At 31.1% G+C, this 16,367-nt stretch overlaps 1 protein-coding gene and 2 non-coding genes across 3 annotated transcripts in view; 2 read left to right on the top strand and 1 right to left on the bottom strand.

The window, feature by feature from the left end:
- The window catches only part of LOC145315606 (tubulin monoglutamylase TTLL4-like), a 41,930-nt gene extending 40,443 nt beyond the window's left edge, over positions 1-1,487 (top strand). The window contains exons 19-21 of the mRNA XM_080155586.1: positions 176-254; positions 336-394; positions 587-1,487. Of these exons, the coding sequence (XP_080011712.1) occupies positions 176-254; positions 336-394; positions 587-672 (224 nt within the window). The 3' untranslated portion in view covers positions 673-1,487. The remainder of the gene's footprint in view (positions 1-175; positions 255-335; positions 395-586) is intronic.
- TRNAS-CGA (transfer RNA serine (anticodon CGA)) lies at positions 924-1,005 on the top strand. Its single transcript has one exon. It is a non-coding gene; the product is annotated as a tRNA-Ser (tRNA).
- On the bottom strand, positions 1,182-1,263 carry TRNAS-CGA (transfer RNA serine (anticodon CGA)). Its single transcript has one exon. It is a non-coding gene; the product is annotated as a tRNA-Ser (tRNA).
- Positions 1,488-16,367: the final 14,880 nt, after the last annotated feature.

Below are 16,367 nucleotides of genomic sequence, written 5' to 3'. Positions count from 1 at the left end.
GTAGATAGATTAACAGGTACTACCATGGATTAACAATAATAGAGTAGATAGATTAACAGGTACTGCCATAGATTAACAATAAAATTGTAGATAGAATTTGCAATAAAAGGTTGCGTGATTATTATAGAAGTTAGGTTGCGTGATTTTGTTTTTAAAAATGTTGCAAATATTTCAGGAGCTGATGTGAGAATGCTAGTAAAATCAGTAGAAGAATTTCACAAAGCCAAAGGCTTTATCCGTGTTTTCCCAACTAGGTGAAGAAATATTATAAAAATAATAATTTTTGTTTGGTTTACATAAATATTTTTTTTATACTTTTATGATATATTTTTTAGAGATACCTACAAATATTTCAAGTATTTTGAAAAGCTGCCATACTACGATAAACTATTAGGTAAAATTTATTTTTATAGTTTTGCCAATCATGTATTTTTTATTATAAGACCATAACCAACATATAATCTCCATATTATAAAAAAAACATGCTTCCATCTCAGTTGTTAGCCGCCAAATGCAGCAGTTTATCCTATTTTTTTTAATGTAGCGAAGAATCTCGCTAACCGTTAAACCGATGTTGCTTTTTTAGATGGGTTTATAACAAAGTATAGTGATAATTGGGAGGAAGGAGTAAGACTGCTTCAAGACTGCTGTAAAAACTTTATGCATTTCTAAATATGTTTTGATTCGAGTAATTTTATTGTATTTTTTATATTTATTGAAGATTTATGTGCATATATTTTTAAAAATTCTTAGAATAAAAATGAAAAAATTCAAGAAACTTCTAACTTCTTAAAAATTACTTGAATCTAAATTATAATTAAAGTCTTTTAGAATATTTATAAAAATACTAATTCTTAATCTGGAACCTGAATCTTTAACTGCATTGTTTATTTTAATGTCCTTTTTTTCAAAATATTATACGAGCAGTCGTGGCCGAGTGGTTAAGGCGTCTGACTCGAAATCAGATGGGGTTTCCCCGCGCAGGTTCGAATCCTGCCGGCTGCGTAAATTATTTTCAGAAATCCACAGTTCATTTTATCAAAATATTTTGTATCGATTAGAGTTGTAATGAAAGGTCTAAAGGATGCATGACGAAACCTCGCAAAATTAAATACAACAAAATATAAGTTATAATCAACATTATTGTTGATGGTGTTCCTCTTTATTGTATAAAATTATATCGCAGCCGGCAGGATTCGAACCTGCGCGGAGAGACTCCATCTGATTTCGAGTCAGACGCCTTAACCACTCGGCCACGACTGCCTTTAATTTATAGTTAAAATACAACATATAAGCAAAATTTGTTATCTACATTTGCGCCTATTTAAAGATCCAGCTATAATTTTTATTCAAAACTTTTATCCAAGTTATTCATTTCATTTTGATGTTATGCATCTTTGTTTATTACATCTTGTCACGTTATAGTGATTTTACAATCATTATTATTTTATTTGACATCCTCATCAATTTTGTAAAAAATATTGTGTTAAAAAAATCACTTAACCTTCCATTATCGTTATTATTATTACTCTGATTATTACTGTCTTATAAAAATGGACCTTGTTTCTTAAAAAATGTATAACAACAAAACCATTCCATATAATAAATATTTATAATAGAATAATATATTATTGTACTTCCATAAAAAAACTATCAAACTCTTTTGTGATAAATAAAATAAAAACCATTGAAATATTATATTCGTTTTTTTTATTGTAAATTATTAAAAGCGAAGCTTTTCTATTATTTGAGTCGGTCCGTACGTCCGTAACAGATATCTCTTATCGTTAGCTTGGGCATATTAGAGTGTAATATCGATTTCATCCTTGATTTATGATTTTATGTGTAATTTCGATTTCTGTGATTTTTAGGCATAATACTATAAACGAAGCATGTCAATAACTAGGATGAAAGTATGCACGTTTTAAGCCTAATATATATAGATAAATTTGGGATAAAATTATAACAAAACTTCCCAGAAAAGAACAGCTGATTTTGATTTGTTTTAAAAATTATTAAACTGAAGTTTATAGATTTCTTTATCCAAAATACGCCTCGCTCACAATTATTTTATGTTGAAAAATATACAAAACAACCCTTAAAAGGATTATTCAAGGTTTAAAAAAAAACAAAGAAATCTAAAATTATGTCTTTCAATTGAAATAAAAAGAACCAACCAAATATATTCCCTAAGTTACTAGATGATTTTTTATTACATAAGATTTCAAGTGTTGATAATTCTGCAATTGCACAGTGATGTCATGTAAATAATGACCTCAAACCCCAAAAAGAACTTAACCCCACCCCCATGTCATTCTTTTCCCAAATTTAGCGGTAAAAAGTTGTATTGTCGCGAGCCCGGCCCTTTAATTAAACTTTTTCTTATCCTTTGAGGGTTAGTCAAAGATAGAGGGGATGGTAAATAAGATAAAAGTTATAACTTTCATAAACAAAACAATGATAACTACTCGTTTCCCACCATTCTTTTAGAATTTGTAAACAAGTAAAATATTTATAATTATTAAGGCTATTATTTCTCTTTTGATGGTTAACCTTCCCTCACCCAAAATACTTTAAAAGCTTTCCCGAATATGAAGATGCAAATGGTCAATTATTAGAAGAAATCACAATCAATATTTAAAAGCAAAACATTATGTCTTAAAGTCAAATAACACTAAAATGAATTAATGTTATTGTTGTTGTAAGTGTTTCAAGATATTCTACTATTCTAAAATCTTTAGTATGATGCATTTGGAATTTTATCCTATCTCTTTATCCCTAAAACACCGGCTCTGGTTACTAATTCGTAGTCACTTTTACATTCTACTACCACTAATACGATTTTAGTATGAGAAGGACACTCCAAATTCATTTTTTATCTCCAAACTCATTAATGGACGCAGTATATACGTGGATATATTGACAGGGGAAATTTGTCTTCATTTTAGCTTGCTAATATGGGACTCGCTTATTGGTCAGTTCATCTAACCAGTGATAGGGGATGAGATGGATGGGGTGAAGGGATTTAATGGGGGGTACCGTTAGTTTAGCCAGCAGCTAACATCACTATATCAGAGTACATGAAAATCTGATGCAAAATCCAATCTTCTATAATGATATAGTTCATAACTCAATACCCCGTCCTCCCGTTATGAGCAGCCCGTATAAAATTTCGTTTTTTAAGGTTTAAATCTTTGTTAATTCACTCCTAAATCACACAGCGGCTGCACCCTTAGAAAAAAATACCCGGACCTAAATAAGGCTTCCCTGAAATTAAAAGATAAATTTGATGAAAATTCTAAACGGCGAGACAAAAACATCTATTTCATTTTGAAAATTTACATATTTTTTCTACAATATTAGATTTTTAAATGGCTTTTAACCTGAGGAGTGTATCTTAAAAGGTAGCTGTATGTCCATGACCAATTATATCAGGGCGGTCTAACCCCTTTTACCTTTTCATTTAGGAAGAAAATAAACCTTTTTGTTGTTTTACCTAAATAGTAGTCATCCCCTTTTAAAGCTAGATAAAAGGATAGGAAAATGTGCAAAAATTATGTAAAAGTAATGTTAATGGTGTTTTTTTAAAGAAGGGGTGGGATAATTTTTGCACATTTTTTTTAGATTTGCAAATATTGTTGGATAATATTTTCTTTCGACAAAATATCCACCGCAAGTTATATAAGGCACGTTTAATATCCAAATGAATAAAATAAACAATATTATTTTTGAACTTACTTGACTGACTTTCATTTCCCTGTATTTTATGGGTTTGTTTTATCCACTGTGCCTGTATGGTTTAAAATCAAAGAATATGATAGAATTGTAATAAAAAGCTTTATTAAATAAAAAATCTCATATCATGTTGGCATATATCTATGAATATGATGTTATTTAGCATCATTTTAAAGTCAACTTTATGGCCAACATTTACAATAAATACTAGTATTGTATGATTATCAGATGAACAGACAGCCGGACAAACATGGTGATAAATATGTGTTATCTTCATATTTGTCGTATTATGGTTCAAAGTTTATGAATCAAAACGAGATAAAATCAAATTTATACAGCCAATGGCTAGCCTCAAATAATATCAAAATAACAAGAAACCTGACTTTCCATCTATAGCTATCGATGTTTACGACAGACATAGTAGCAGGTTGTAATACAATGATTTTTCAAATTTTAGACATTTTTACTTTTTTTTTATAAAATTTGAATAGCATAGCTTCACTACAGTTAATTTGCCATGTAATCATCACCTGAAATAGAGCTTTCCAAATGTTAGATAAAAAAAGAAAAAAATATTCTATCAATTTTTAATTTCAAATTTATTTCGACTTTATGGCTCTAATAAAAAGTGGTCGTGGATGACATATATATCGACATGATATTTTTTTTGAATATTTACGTTGACTTATGGTTCTATTAAATAACATATCGATTAATAACATAATGTTGACAAAATAACGACAAAGTGCAATTAATCTGAATGCATTTTCTTGAATGCATATCTCAAACCTTCTAGCGGTTGGCGAGATCTTAAGCTTCAGACAAATATAAGGGAAGACATCGTTCTACTTCAGATCTAACAGGTTTTTAATGTTTATTGCTTTGCTGTGTTAGAAGAGTTCCTTTCTTGTTTTAAAAATGTAAATTCTAGAACAAAGGACTGTATTTACAACAATTAATTGTATGTTTTAAAAAGGATAGTATAAATCAATTTTACAATCCTATTTAACAACCTATTAATTGCTGAATCTTTATTTTGTAGGTATTTCTAGAATTTTGTCTGCTTTTAAGAGAAGTTATTGTCTCATAACAAGTTTTATTTTTCTTTATGTTGGATTTTTGGGTTGAAGTAACACACCAATAAGACACACTTTTTTAATTTGCATGTCTTCCTTTATACTTTAATAGGGGAGGACGGTGTAGGTACGATAGCATAAAACCAACCCAAGACATTCATAAATCTTCCCTGAAAAGAACAACCAATTCAGTGAAGTATTTTCCGTGATCTTAAGAAATAAACCTTCTAATTTAGCTTGATTCTATTTCTCCTACCTTAATATACAACTATGAAATGTATGGATGTTTAACACAGATAGGGCTATTATATTTATTCTCATTAGGCGTTAATTGCCTAACTCTTAATATTTTAATTAGCGAGAAAGTTGAAAAATTGGACGTGCTTCAAATAATTTAATCTCTTAACTAGTTTTGACTTTTATTTGTTGATTTTTAAGTAGAATTACCTGCTTAAAAGTTGTTAATCTATCGAATTTGTAAAAAGTATTAGGCAATTTTATAGGTTTATCATGATAGATGAAGAAATAAAAAGTTACAAATAAAAACTAAACTTTTAACTAACTTTTTTTTTACACATTTTTGTTAATTTGAACTACCTTCTTTTTTATGTTTATAAAGTGTAAGTAGGTTAATGAAAGTGTAAATATGAAGTGAATTCAGTGAAAATTTTTACAAAAACAGAAAATATTAAAATAATGCCTTGGGATGTTTAATTAAGGTAGGCTTTTAACGAATATTATCTATAACAAAAGTAAAATTATAATTTTTTATTAGAATTTTATTGACTTATAGTCATAGAAGTCTCTATTTAGATAACTTGAAACCAACACTAGACATTAATAAAGTTTCCTTGAAAAAAAATACAAAAATAGGATAATTCTTACATGCCTAAATTAACGAAAAAGCTATCCGTTCCGGACGTACGGACGGACCGACTAGCTTATACCAATAACAAAATATATTCGAAAAAAATCACGAAACCTAAAAGTAATTTCAGCTGTTGTTGGGGGAAACATATAGTGAAATTGACGACATCTCCATTTTCCCACAAATATTATTTAAGATTTATTTCTCTTGTTGGTTATACCTCATACCTTGGACCGACCATAATTATAGAAAATCATCGCTTTAAAAACCTACTTCTTTAAATCATAGGATATTCGTTTCCCCGACTGTTGAGCTTCGCTTTTATGGATACAGCCATACAGCACTTTTTCAAATTTCTGGATATTTTTTTATTTAATTATATAATTTTACTTTCTTTAAATTTTCTTATAATCTTACTTTCTCTCTTCCAGTAATAAAGGGATATGCAAAAATTATAAAATCGACCATTTATGTCTTTTGGTACAGGGCCCTACTGGGTTAGAGTTCCTTACAGTTAGGGCTAGACAAATTTAAGATACGGAAAGGGGGTTTGGTACTTCATTTATAGAAATTATAAATAAACCTCATTATAAAGATTACTACCTATTATTTATTTTCCTATTTTTTATTAATTAATTTGATTATTGTTTTATCCTCGTTTTATACTCCTTACTATAGTACTATATGGTGAAATTGAAAGGCAATTAATCGGTTATAATTACTTTATTTTTCCTTGAATTTTCTATAGTTGTAGGACCACACATGTAAATATACCAAAACAGAAGGCAGAGAGGGGACAAGGATTTATAGGCACTTCCACTCAAGATTATCAACATTAATGTCAAGATTCCCTAATAAGAAAAACCTCAATCACAATTCAGGTAAAAGCACAACATACAATACAAACAACAAGCACAACACACAACCAACACAGCGAGAAAAAAACGCAAAAGAAAAGTTAATTGGTTCACCATTCCCTACAACGCTGCAGTTAAAACAAACATAGCCAAAGAGTTTTTAAAACTAGTAGATAAGCACTTTCCTCCAGGCTCAGAACTACACAAATATTACAATAGAAACACCATCAAGATTTCTTACAGCACAATGCCAAACATGCAGAGTATAATTTCTACTCACAATAAGCGCATCCTTGGCGATTCCAAAATACCTACAATTGAAGGATGCAACTGTAGACAACCCCAAACATGCCCATTGGATGGTAAATGCAAAACTTCAAACATGGTCTATAGAGCCACTGTGACACTAGATTCAGACCAGAGCCAACATCAATATATTGGCCTAACCTCTGCAACTTTCAAGCAAAGATATAGTAGGCACAAAACCTCTTTCGCACGAGACACAGCTTGCACAAAGCTATCTGATTTCATCAAAACACAAAGACAGAAAAACACAAACTATAAAATTGAATGGTCAATTGAAAAACTAGCAAACCCTTACAATCAAAATTCCAAAAAATGCAATCTTTGCTTGACAGAAAGCTTCGAAATAATGAAAGCTTTCAAATCTAACATACAAACTTTAAACACCAGAAATGAAATCTTCAGCAAGTGTCCACACAGAGAAAAGTTCCTTCTTTCAAAGTGCATGACGTGAAACATATTCAAAGCAGTATTTTTTTATATAATATGTATTAATTTGTAAAACTGCAAATGATAAATATGACCTAATTTTGTCTATTTAAAGATTCCCTTTAAACACCTCCCCCTTTTTATATAAAGATGCTAATTCCCCCCCAACCCCAAGAGGATATAGGCAGTAAAAAAACCCCGCAGGGGGCACAATTTTCTAACACTTTTTTCTCATTTAGTCTGTAAAAAGGATTCAAAATGCATGGACATATATCTTTTTAACTCTTATTTTATACATCTTAATTGGAACTGATGATCTATTTTTATAGAGAAACATATGTATTCCGCAAATAAATAGTTAAAAAATTAAATGTGTTTATACATATAATAATTAAAAGCTCTATTCAATGATTAAGAATATTGAGCACTCTTGTGATTCCTGGAAACCAGCTATAAACACTGCTCCCATCAACAGTTCACTGTGTGGTAGAGCTCTCTCTTCTTCAAGGAAACAATAAGCACAACCAAAGCAATGAATAAATTCAATTTTCCTTATTCATTAAAAAACATTCCTATCCCACCACGTCACCTGTACGAGAAAGAAGTAATACACAAACTTAACAATGGCTATAACAGATTAAATTGGGATTTTTACTTCAAATGCAAGGAAAGAAATGACAGCACAAATGAGTCAACATCCTTCGGCTTCAAGACTAACAAGGTACCATACTACACTAACTACCATAAACTTGAACCATTCAAGAAAGACTTAGTCAAATTAGTTGCCAACATTAAATACCGCCCACATGCTAATGACTTCCAAAAAAAACTAAAAGAAGACTGTAATAGAATCAAACAATCCAAGGAAGTTATTGTCAATGCAGATAAAACTTCCAATATGTATGGCATACCTGTTGAGACATATAAAACACACCTGAGAAACAACATAACAAAAGACTATAAAAAGTCAAGCAATAACAAAGTCAATCAAACAAACAAGGAGGCAGCACAAATAGCTAAGAAGCTTAATGTAGCAGAAAAGGCAGAAATTTTATCAGACTCACCTTGTTTTATTACTATCAAAGACCACAAACCAAATTTTCCAGGGCGTGTTGAATGCAGACTTATAAACCCATCCAAAACGGAAATTGGAAAAATCAGCAAAACTATTCTTGACAAAATAAATAAAACTGTCAAAACAAAAACAGGTTCAAACCAATGGCAAAACACTTACCAAACATTAGACTGGTTCAAAGGACTTAAAAACAAGCACCAGCTAACATTCCTACAATTTGACATTGAATCATTCTACCCAAGCATTACGAAAGAACTGGTAAACCAAGCAATTAACTTTGCTCAACAATTTACACAAATTACTGAAAATGATATCAACATTATTATGCATGCCAGAAAAACTTTCTTATTCTCTTCAAACGAAGCCTGGGTCAAAAACAACAGTGAAGATTTTGATGTCCCAATGGGAGGATTTGACTCTGCTGAAATTTCCGAACTTGTAGGCCTATTCATTCTAAATGGTCTAGAAAAACTCGTCCCTAAAACACACATTGGCCTTTACAGGGATGATGGACTGGCTGCAATAAATTTACCAGGTCCAAGAATTGAAAGATTGAGAAAAGATATAACAAAATTCTTCAAAACACACAAACTACAAATCACAACCAATACAAACATCAAAATTGTAAATTTTCTAGATGTCACCCTTGACCTAACTACAGGCTGCTTCAAACCATTTAGAAAGGAAACAAATTTCCCTTGTTATATCAACACAAAATCCTGCCACCCACCAAACATCATTAAGCAATTACCATTAATGATTGAAAAACGCATTTCTGATCTGTCTAGCAATGAAACTCTTTTTAATGAAGAAAAGGACCTGTATAATACGGCCTTGAAAACAGCAGGCTACAAGCACAACATACAATACAAACAACAAGCACAACACACAACCAACACAGCGAGAAAAAAACGCAAAAGAAAAGTTAATTGGTTCACCATTCCCTACAACGCTGCAGTTAAAACAAACATAGCCAAAGAGTTTTTAAAACTAGTAGATAAGCACTTTCCTCCAGGCTCAGAACTACACAAATATTACAATAGAAACACCATCAAGATTTCTTACAGCACAATGCCAAACATGCAGAGTATAATTTCTACTCACAATAAGCGCATCCTTGGCGATTCCAAAATACCTACAATTGAAGGATGCAACTGTAGACAACCCCAAACATGCCCATTGGATGGTAAATGCAAAACTTCAAACATGGTCTATAGAGCCACTGTGACACTAGATTCAGACCAGAGCCAACATCAATATATTGGCCTAACCTCTGCAACTTTCAAGCAAAGATATAGTAGGCACAAAACCTCTTTCGCACGAGACACAGCTTGCACAAAGCTATCTGATTTCATCAAAACACAAAGACAGAAAAACACAAACTATAAAATTGAATGGTCAATTGAAAAACTAGCAAACCCTTACAATCAAAATTCCAAAAAATGCAATCTTTGCTTGACAGAAAGCTTCGAAATAATGAAAGCTTTCAAATCTAACATACAAACTTTAAACACCAGAAATGAAATCTTCAGCAAGTGTCCACACAGAGAAAAGTTCCTTCTTTCAAAGTGCATGACGTGAAACATATTCAAAGCAGTATTTTTTTATATAATATGTATTAATTTGTAAAACTGCAAATGATAAATATGACCTAATTTTGTCTATTTAAAGATTCCCTTTAAACACCTCCCCCTTTTTATATAAAGATGCTAATTCCCCCCCCAACCCCAAGAGGATATAGGCAGTAAAAAAACCCCGCAGGGGGCACAATTTTCTAACACTTTTTTCTCATTTAGTCTGTAAAAAGGATTCAAAATGCATGGACATATATCTTTTTAACTCTTATTTTATACATCTTAATTGGAACTGATGATCTATTTTTATAGAGAAACATATGTATTCCGCAAATAAATAGTTAAAAAATTAAATGTGTTTATACATATAATAATTAAAAGCTCTATTCAAGTGATTAAGAATATTGAGCACTCTTGTGATTCCTGGAAACCAGCTATAAACACTGCTCCCATCAACAGTTCACTGTGTGGTAGAGCTCTCTCTTCTTCAAGGAAACAATAAGCACAACCAAAGCAATGAATAAATTCAATTTTCCTTATTCATTAAAAAACATTCCTATCCCACCACGTCACCTGTACGAGAAAGAAGTAATACACAAACTTAACAATGGCTATAACAGATTAAATTGGGATTTTTACTTCAAATGCAAGGAAAGAAATGACAGCACAAATGAGTCAACATCCTTCGGCTTCAAGACTAACAAGGTACCATACTACACTAACTACCATAAACTTGAACCATTCAAGAAAGACTTAGTCAAATTAGTTGCCAACATTAAATACCGCCCACATGCTAATGACTTCCAAAAAAAACTAAAAGAAGACTGTAATAGAATCAAACAATCCAAGGAAGTTATTGTCAATGCAGATAAAACTTCCAATATGTATGGCATACCTGTTGAGACATATAAAACACACCTGAGAAACAACATAACAAAAGACTATAAAAAGTCAAGCAATAACAAAGTCAATCAAACAAACAAGGAGGCAGCACAAATAGCTAAGAAGCTTAATGTAGCAGAAAAGGCAGAAATTTTATCAGACTCACCTTGTTTTATTACTATCAAAGACCACAAACCAAATTTTCCAGGGCATGTTGAATGCAGACTTATAAACCCATCCAAAACGGAAATTGGAAAAATCAGCAAAACTATTCTTGACAAAATAAATAAAACTGTCAAAACAAAAACAGGTTCAAACCAATGGCAAAACACTTACCAAACATTAGACTGGTTCAAAGGACTTAAAAACAAGCACCAGCTAACATTCCTACAATTTGACATTGAATCATTCTACCCAAGCATTACGAAAGAACTGGTAAACCAAGCAATTAACTTTGCTCAACAATTTACACAAATTACTGAAAATGATATCAACATTATTATGCATGCCAGAAAAACTTTCTTATTCTCTTCAAACGAAGCCTGGGTCAAAAACAACAGTGAAGATTTTGATGTCCCAATGGGAGGATTTGACTCTGCTGAAATTTCCGAACTTGTAGGCCTATTCATTCTAAATGGTCTAGAAAAACTCGTCCCTAAAACACACATTGGCCTTTACAGGGATGATGGACTGGCTGCAATAAATTTACCAGGTCCAAGAATTGAAAGATTGAGAAAAGATATAACAAAATTCTTCAAAACACACAAACTACAAATCACAACCAATACAAACATCAAAATTGTAAATTTTCTAGATGTCACCCTTGACCTAACTACAGGCTGCTTCAAACCATTTAGAAAGGAAACAAATTTCCCTTGTTATATCAACACAAAATCCTGCCACCCACCAAACATCATTAAGCAATTACCATTAATGATTGAAAAACGCATTTCTGATCTGTCTAGCAATGAAACTCTTTTTAATGAAGAAAAGGACCTGTATAATACGGCCTTGAAAACAGCAGGCTACAAGCACAACATACAATACAAACAACAAGCACAACACACAACCAACACAGCGAGAAAAAAACGCAAAAGAAAAGTTAATTGGTTCACCATTCCCTACAACGCTGCAGTTAAAACAAACATAGCCAAAGAGTTTTTAAAACTAGTAGATAAGCACTTTCCTCCAGGCTCAGAACTACACAAATATTACAATAGAAACACCATCAAGATTTCTTACAGCACAATGCCAAACATGCAGAGTATAATTTCTACTCACAATAAGCGCATCCTTGGCGATTCCAAAATACCTACAATTGAAGGATGCAACTGTAGACAACCCCAAACATGCCCATTGGATGGTAAATGCAAAACTTCAAACATGGTCTATAGAGCCACTGTGACACTAGATTCAGACCAGAGCCAACATCAATATATTGGCCTAACCTCTGCAACTTTCAAGCAAAGATATAGTAGGCACAAAACCTCTTTCGCACGAGACACAGCTTGCACAAAGCTATCTGATTTCATCAAAACACAAAGACAGAAAAACACAAACTATAAAATTGAATGGTCAATTGAAAAACTAGCAAACCCTTACAATCAAAATTCCAAAAAATGCAATCTTTGCTTGACAGAAAGCTTCGAAATAATGAAAGCTTTCAAATCTAACATACAAACTTTAAACACCAGAAATGAAATCTTCAGCAAGTGTCCACACAGAGAAAAGTTCCTTCTTTCAAAGTGCATGACGTGAAACATATTCAAAGCAGTATTTTTTTATATAATATGTATTAATTTGTAAAACTGCAAATGATAAATATGACCTAATTTTGTCTATTTAAAGATTCCCTTTAAACACCTCCCCCTTTTTATGTAAAGATGCTAATTCCCCCCCAATCCCAAGAGGATATAGGCAGTAAAAAAACCCCGCAGGGGGCACAATTTTCTAACACTTTTTTCTCATTTAGTCTGTAAAAAGGATTCAAAATGCATGGACATATATCTTTTTAACTCTTATTTTATACATCTTAATTGGAACTGATGATCTATTTTTATAGAGAAACATATGTATTCCGCAAATAAATAGTTAAAAAATTAAATGTGTTTATACATATAATAAGTTATATAATAGGATTTTTGGTGTTCTTTAACAGTCCAAAACACATCAAATAATAATATGTTAGAGTATGCATGTATATATTTCATAAATTACTTTTATGACAATAGATCAATCTTTTAGCAATTTAATTTCCCTCTATTGAGCCATTTTATAGGAGGGATAAGTCAATGAAAGATTAAATTGATATACATCCTGTATGATGATTAACTAAATCTCCCCTTCTTTTGGTTAAATCCACTGGATGAAAAGTTACCCAATATTTTTAACCAACAAATAAGTTAATTTTGTCATAAAACTTTAAGTACCAGTCCAATAATCCCTTACTCCCTCACTTATAAAACATTCATGAATGTATTATTTGATATCTGTAATCACGTTGCTGAAGGACGTTCACTAATTTAATTTTCCTGTTTTGTGAGGGAAGGGTGGGGTTAACAATGGAGGAAAAATTAAAATTTGCTTAATGATTAATACTAAAAGATTCTAATGTTTAAGTTTAAATTAGATAGTCTCGTTCATGAATAAATATTATTTGTGTGAGCAAGCAGGGAGATTATAACTGGTGTAAAATGTATGACAATCAAACATTTATCAATCACACGAATGCAAAAACCGAATAAAAAATTCGGAAAATCAATTGTAATAAGTTTGAATCAATAGAGCCATTTAAATTCTAGCTGTCAAAGATATTTTGATTGAACTGTTTCAATTTTTCTATTTAGTTTTTAATATTTCATTGTGATAAACAAAATATTTTATATGTAACAAAATTTTATATTTTATTTTTGCTCTAGCCTCTTTATTTTATTGAATAAATTACTTTTAATTAAACTTTAAACACTTTTTTTTAAGTCCTAAAATTTCAAAGATAACCGAGTATGTTTGGTTTATAAAAATCTTTTTTATATATTTTAGAAAATAAATCCTTTTAAAAAATATTGGCGAATTAAAATTTTAGTATCCTGGCTTTGTACTAGAATTCATTTAGATTTAATAATAAGAGAAAGAAATTGTATAAAAGTAGGGCAAGAATGTTTTATCCTCTTAAAATTGAAGTGTACACACTCATACATTACTTTTCACCTATCAAGAAGTAAAAAGATGCTTTTTAAATGCTTAAGATTAGTCGGAATTAGATAGCATTAACATTTACTGAAGCCGATTCTAAAACTATAATTTTGTTGGTATGACAGAAAACTTGTTAACTAATTTAGACTAAAAGTTAGCTGTTATATTTATACGAAAATGGTTTCCAGAACTAACCTCGTGTGTCCAATCATGTAATCTAAATTCCTTACTTGTATATTACACTTTTTAGTAGAATGGTTCATATTCATTTTAAAATTAGGAACTGAGTTCTAGCAGTTGTGGCTCCTAGGCGCATTTTAGAGAAGGCGGGTACATTTATAGTTATAAACAATCTCTAGCCATCTGAGAAAGTATGTATTAACAAGGATGACAACATCCATAAAAGCGAAGCACTGAAACGGTAGGACAAACGGACATTAACACTTGTATAGTATCTGAACTCAAAAATCGAAACATAAATGTATAAATGTCAAATCAAAATTGTAGGTAAATTTGTTGAAAAACTGCTTAAAAACAGGATAATGTTTATGGACATACAAACATTTTTAGACTTGATTATAGAGTTGCTTCGCTTATAATATTGTTCTTTGTTGTCCCAGGAATCAATATACCAAAAATCAGATCAAACGGATAATGAAAACACTTGAAAATTTGTTGTTAAAAAAGTAGAAAAATCAACATGTTTAAAATGGACGTACGGACATTCTGGTAATGATTATAGAGTTGCTACGCTTTCTAAATCGTACCCAACTACTACAGGAATCATCATGCAAAGTTTGAAATCGATAGGACAATTCTAACATGCCTAAATTAACGAATAAAAGCTATCTATCTCGGACGGACGGACGTACGGACGGACGGACGGACGTACGGACGGACGGACGGACCGACCCTAATTATAGAAAAGCTTCGCTTTTAAAAAGGAGAATTCTACCGGAACAGTGGTAAGCGAGACACTTAGGTAGGAGAAGTAGGAGGCAAAATATTTTTTTCCTAGTTTTTTTTATGTTCTTTTTTAATGATTTACCTCCTTGAATTATAATTTGCTGTAATATGGTCCAATGGTTTCTAATAAAATATATTTTTGCACAAATTAAGATTAAGTAAAAACGAACCAGTCTAGTCTCTCGGCCACCTAAAAATGTTACACCTTTAGCTAACCATTTTTTTTGTAAATCAATGAAGAGCGCACTCTCTAATCATCAATTTTATACAATTATCTTATCTAACAATTTTTTGTGGTGGGGGGTGATTTTGGACAATAAAGGATGGTAGAATAGTAATCTATCGCATCGTATTAAACACAGCTTTCCGAGGATATTTAAACGAAAAATTATAAGACTAAAGTCAGTGTTATTACAATGGCTGAGAATAGGTTCTAATCCAGCATTAATCGGTTTCGAAGCCATACTGGATAATTTAGTTCTGGAATCCAATAACAGGTCATCAATTCTCTGAATGGTTTACCTTATAAGGGTTGATAAACATGTCTAATTAGTTAAATCTCATATACTTATATATTATATGAAAATTTATATATAATTTTAATAATATATAGCCGATTGATTTTAGTTTGAAAATAAAAAAGCAAATACTATATATTTCCTTCTGGTTATTTTTTTTTTGTTGGAGGCATTAGTCTAGCCTCCCCTAAAAGCTCTCCATGAAAAGATGAACTCTTGCACTCAGGAGATAAATTGTAAGAGGCAGACAAACAAACATCCTATATCCTATTTTTATATTAAGTATTGATTCTTAAACTTTCCTAAACCATTTTCCTACAATTTTAGGTGTTTCAAAAGTAGTAGCCAAATTATAGACAGACATTAGAACCATCTTGAATTATGTCTTTAGAAAGTTATTTAGTGTTTTTTGAAACATTCTTGAGGGCCACATATGTAGTTATTTATTCTTCAAGAAATTTAGAAGCCATAATACAGTACATTGTCTACAATAAAATGTAGGTCAAACTAAGACGCTTGTAAAAAAATTATTGAAGAGTAAAAATTTGATACAAGATAATGTCTTTTTTATAATTTTAACTTGATAGTTTACTTTTATTATAAGGTACTATTGGCTGCACATTAAGACATTAGAAGGAAGGATGCGAAGAACATATTTTTTTTAAAAACCTTATAAACATTAAACATGTCGTTTAGTGCATATAATGTTTAATAACTATACCATTTCTTCATTTAAAAAGTATTTTAATGCCGACCTTAATCCATCGAAAGCATGTTAACCTTAAAACACGCTGCATTTTCTCGATCACAAGCATATAAGTAAGCCATTAATTTGTTAAACACAAGAACACATATTTTTCATCAGATTATACATACTTTCCTAGTTAAGAAT

Source organism: Acartia tonsa, chromosome 1 (assembly GCF_053477335.1).
Source record: "Acartia tonsa isolate MP-2025a chromosome 1, ASM5347733v1, whole genome shotgun sequence".
Lineage (NCBI taxonomy): Eukaryota > Metazoa > Arthropoda > Copepoda > Calanoida > Acartiidae > Acartia > Acartia tonsa.
Note: the sequence above shows the minus strand (reverse complement) of the source record. Positions and strands in the feature narration are given on the sequence as shown.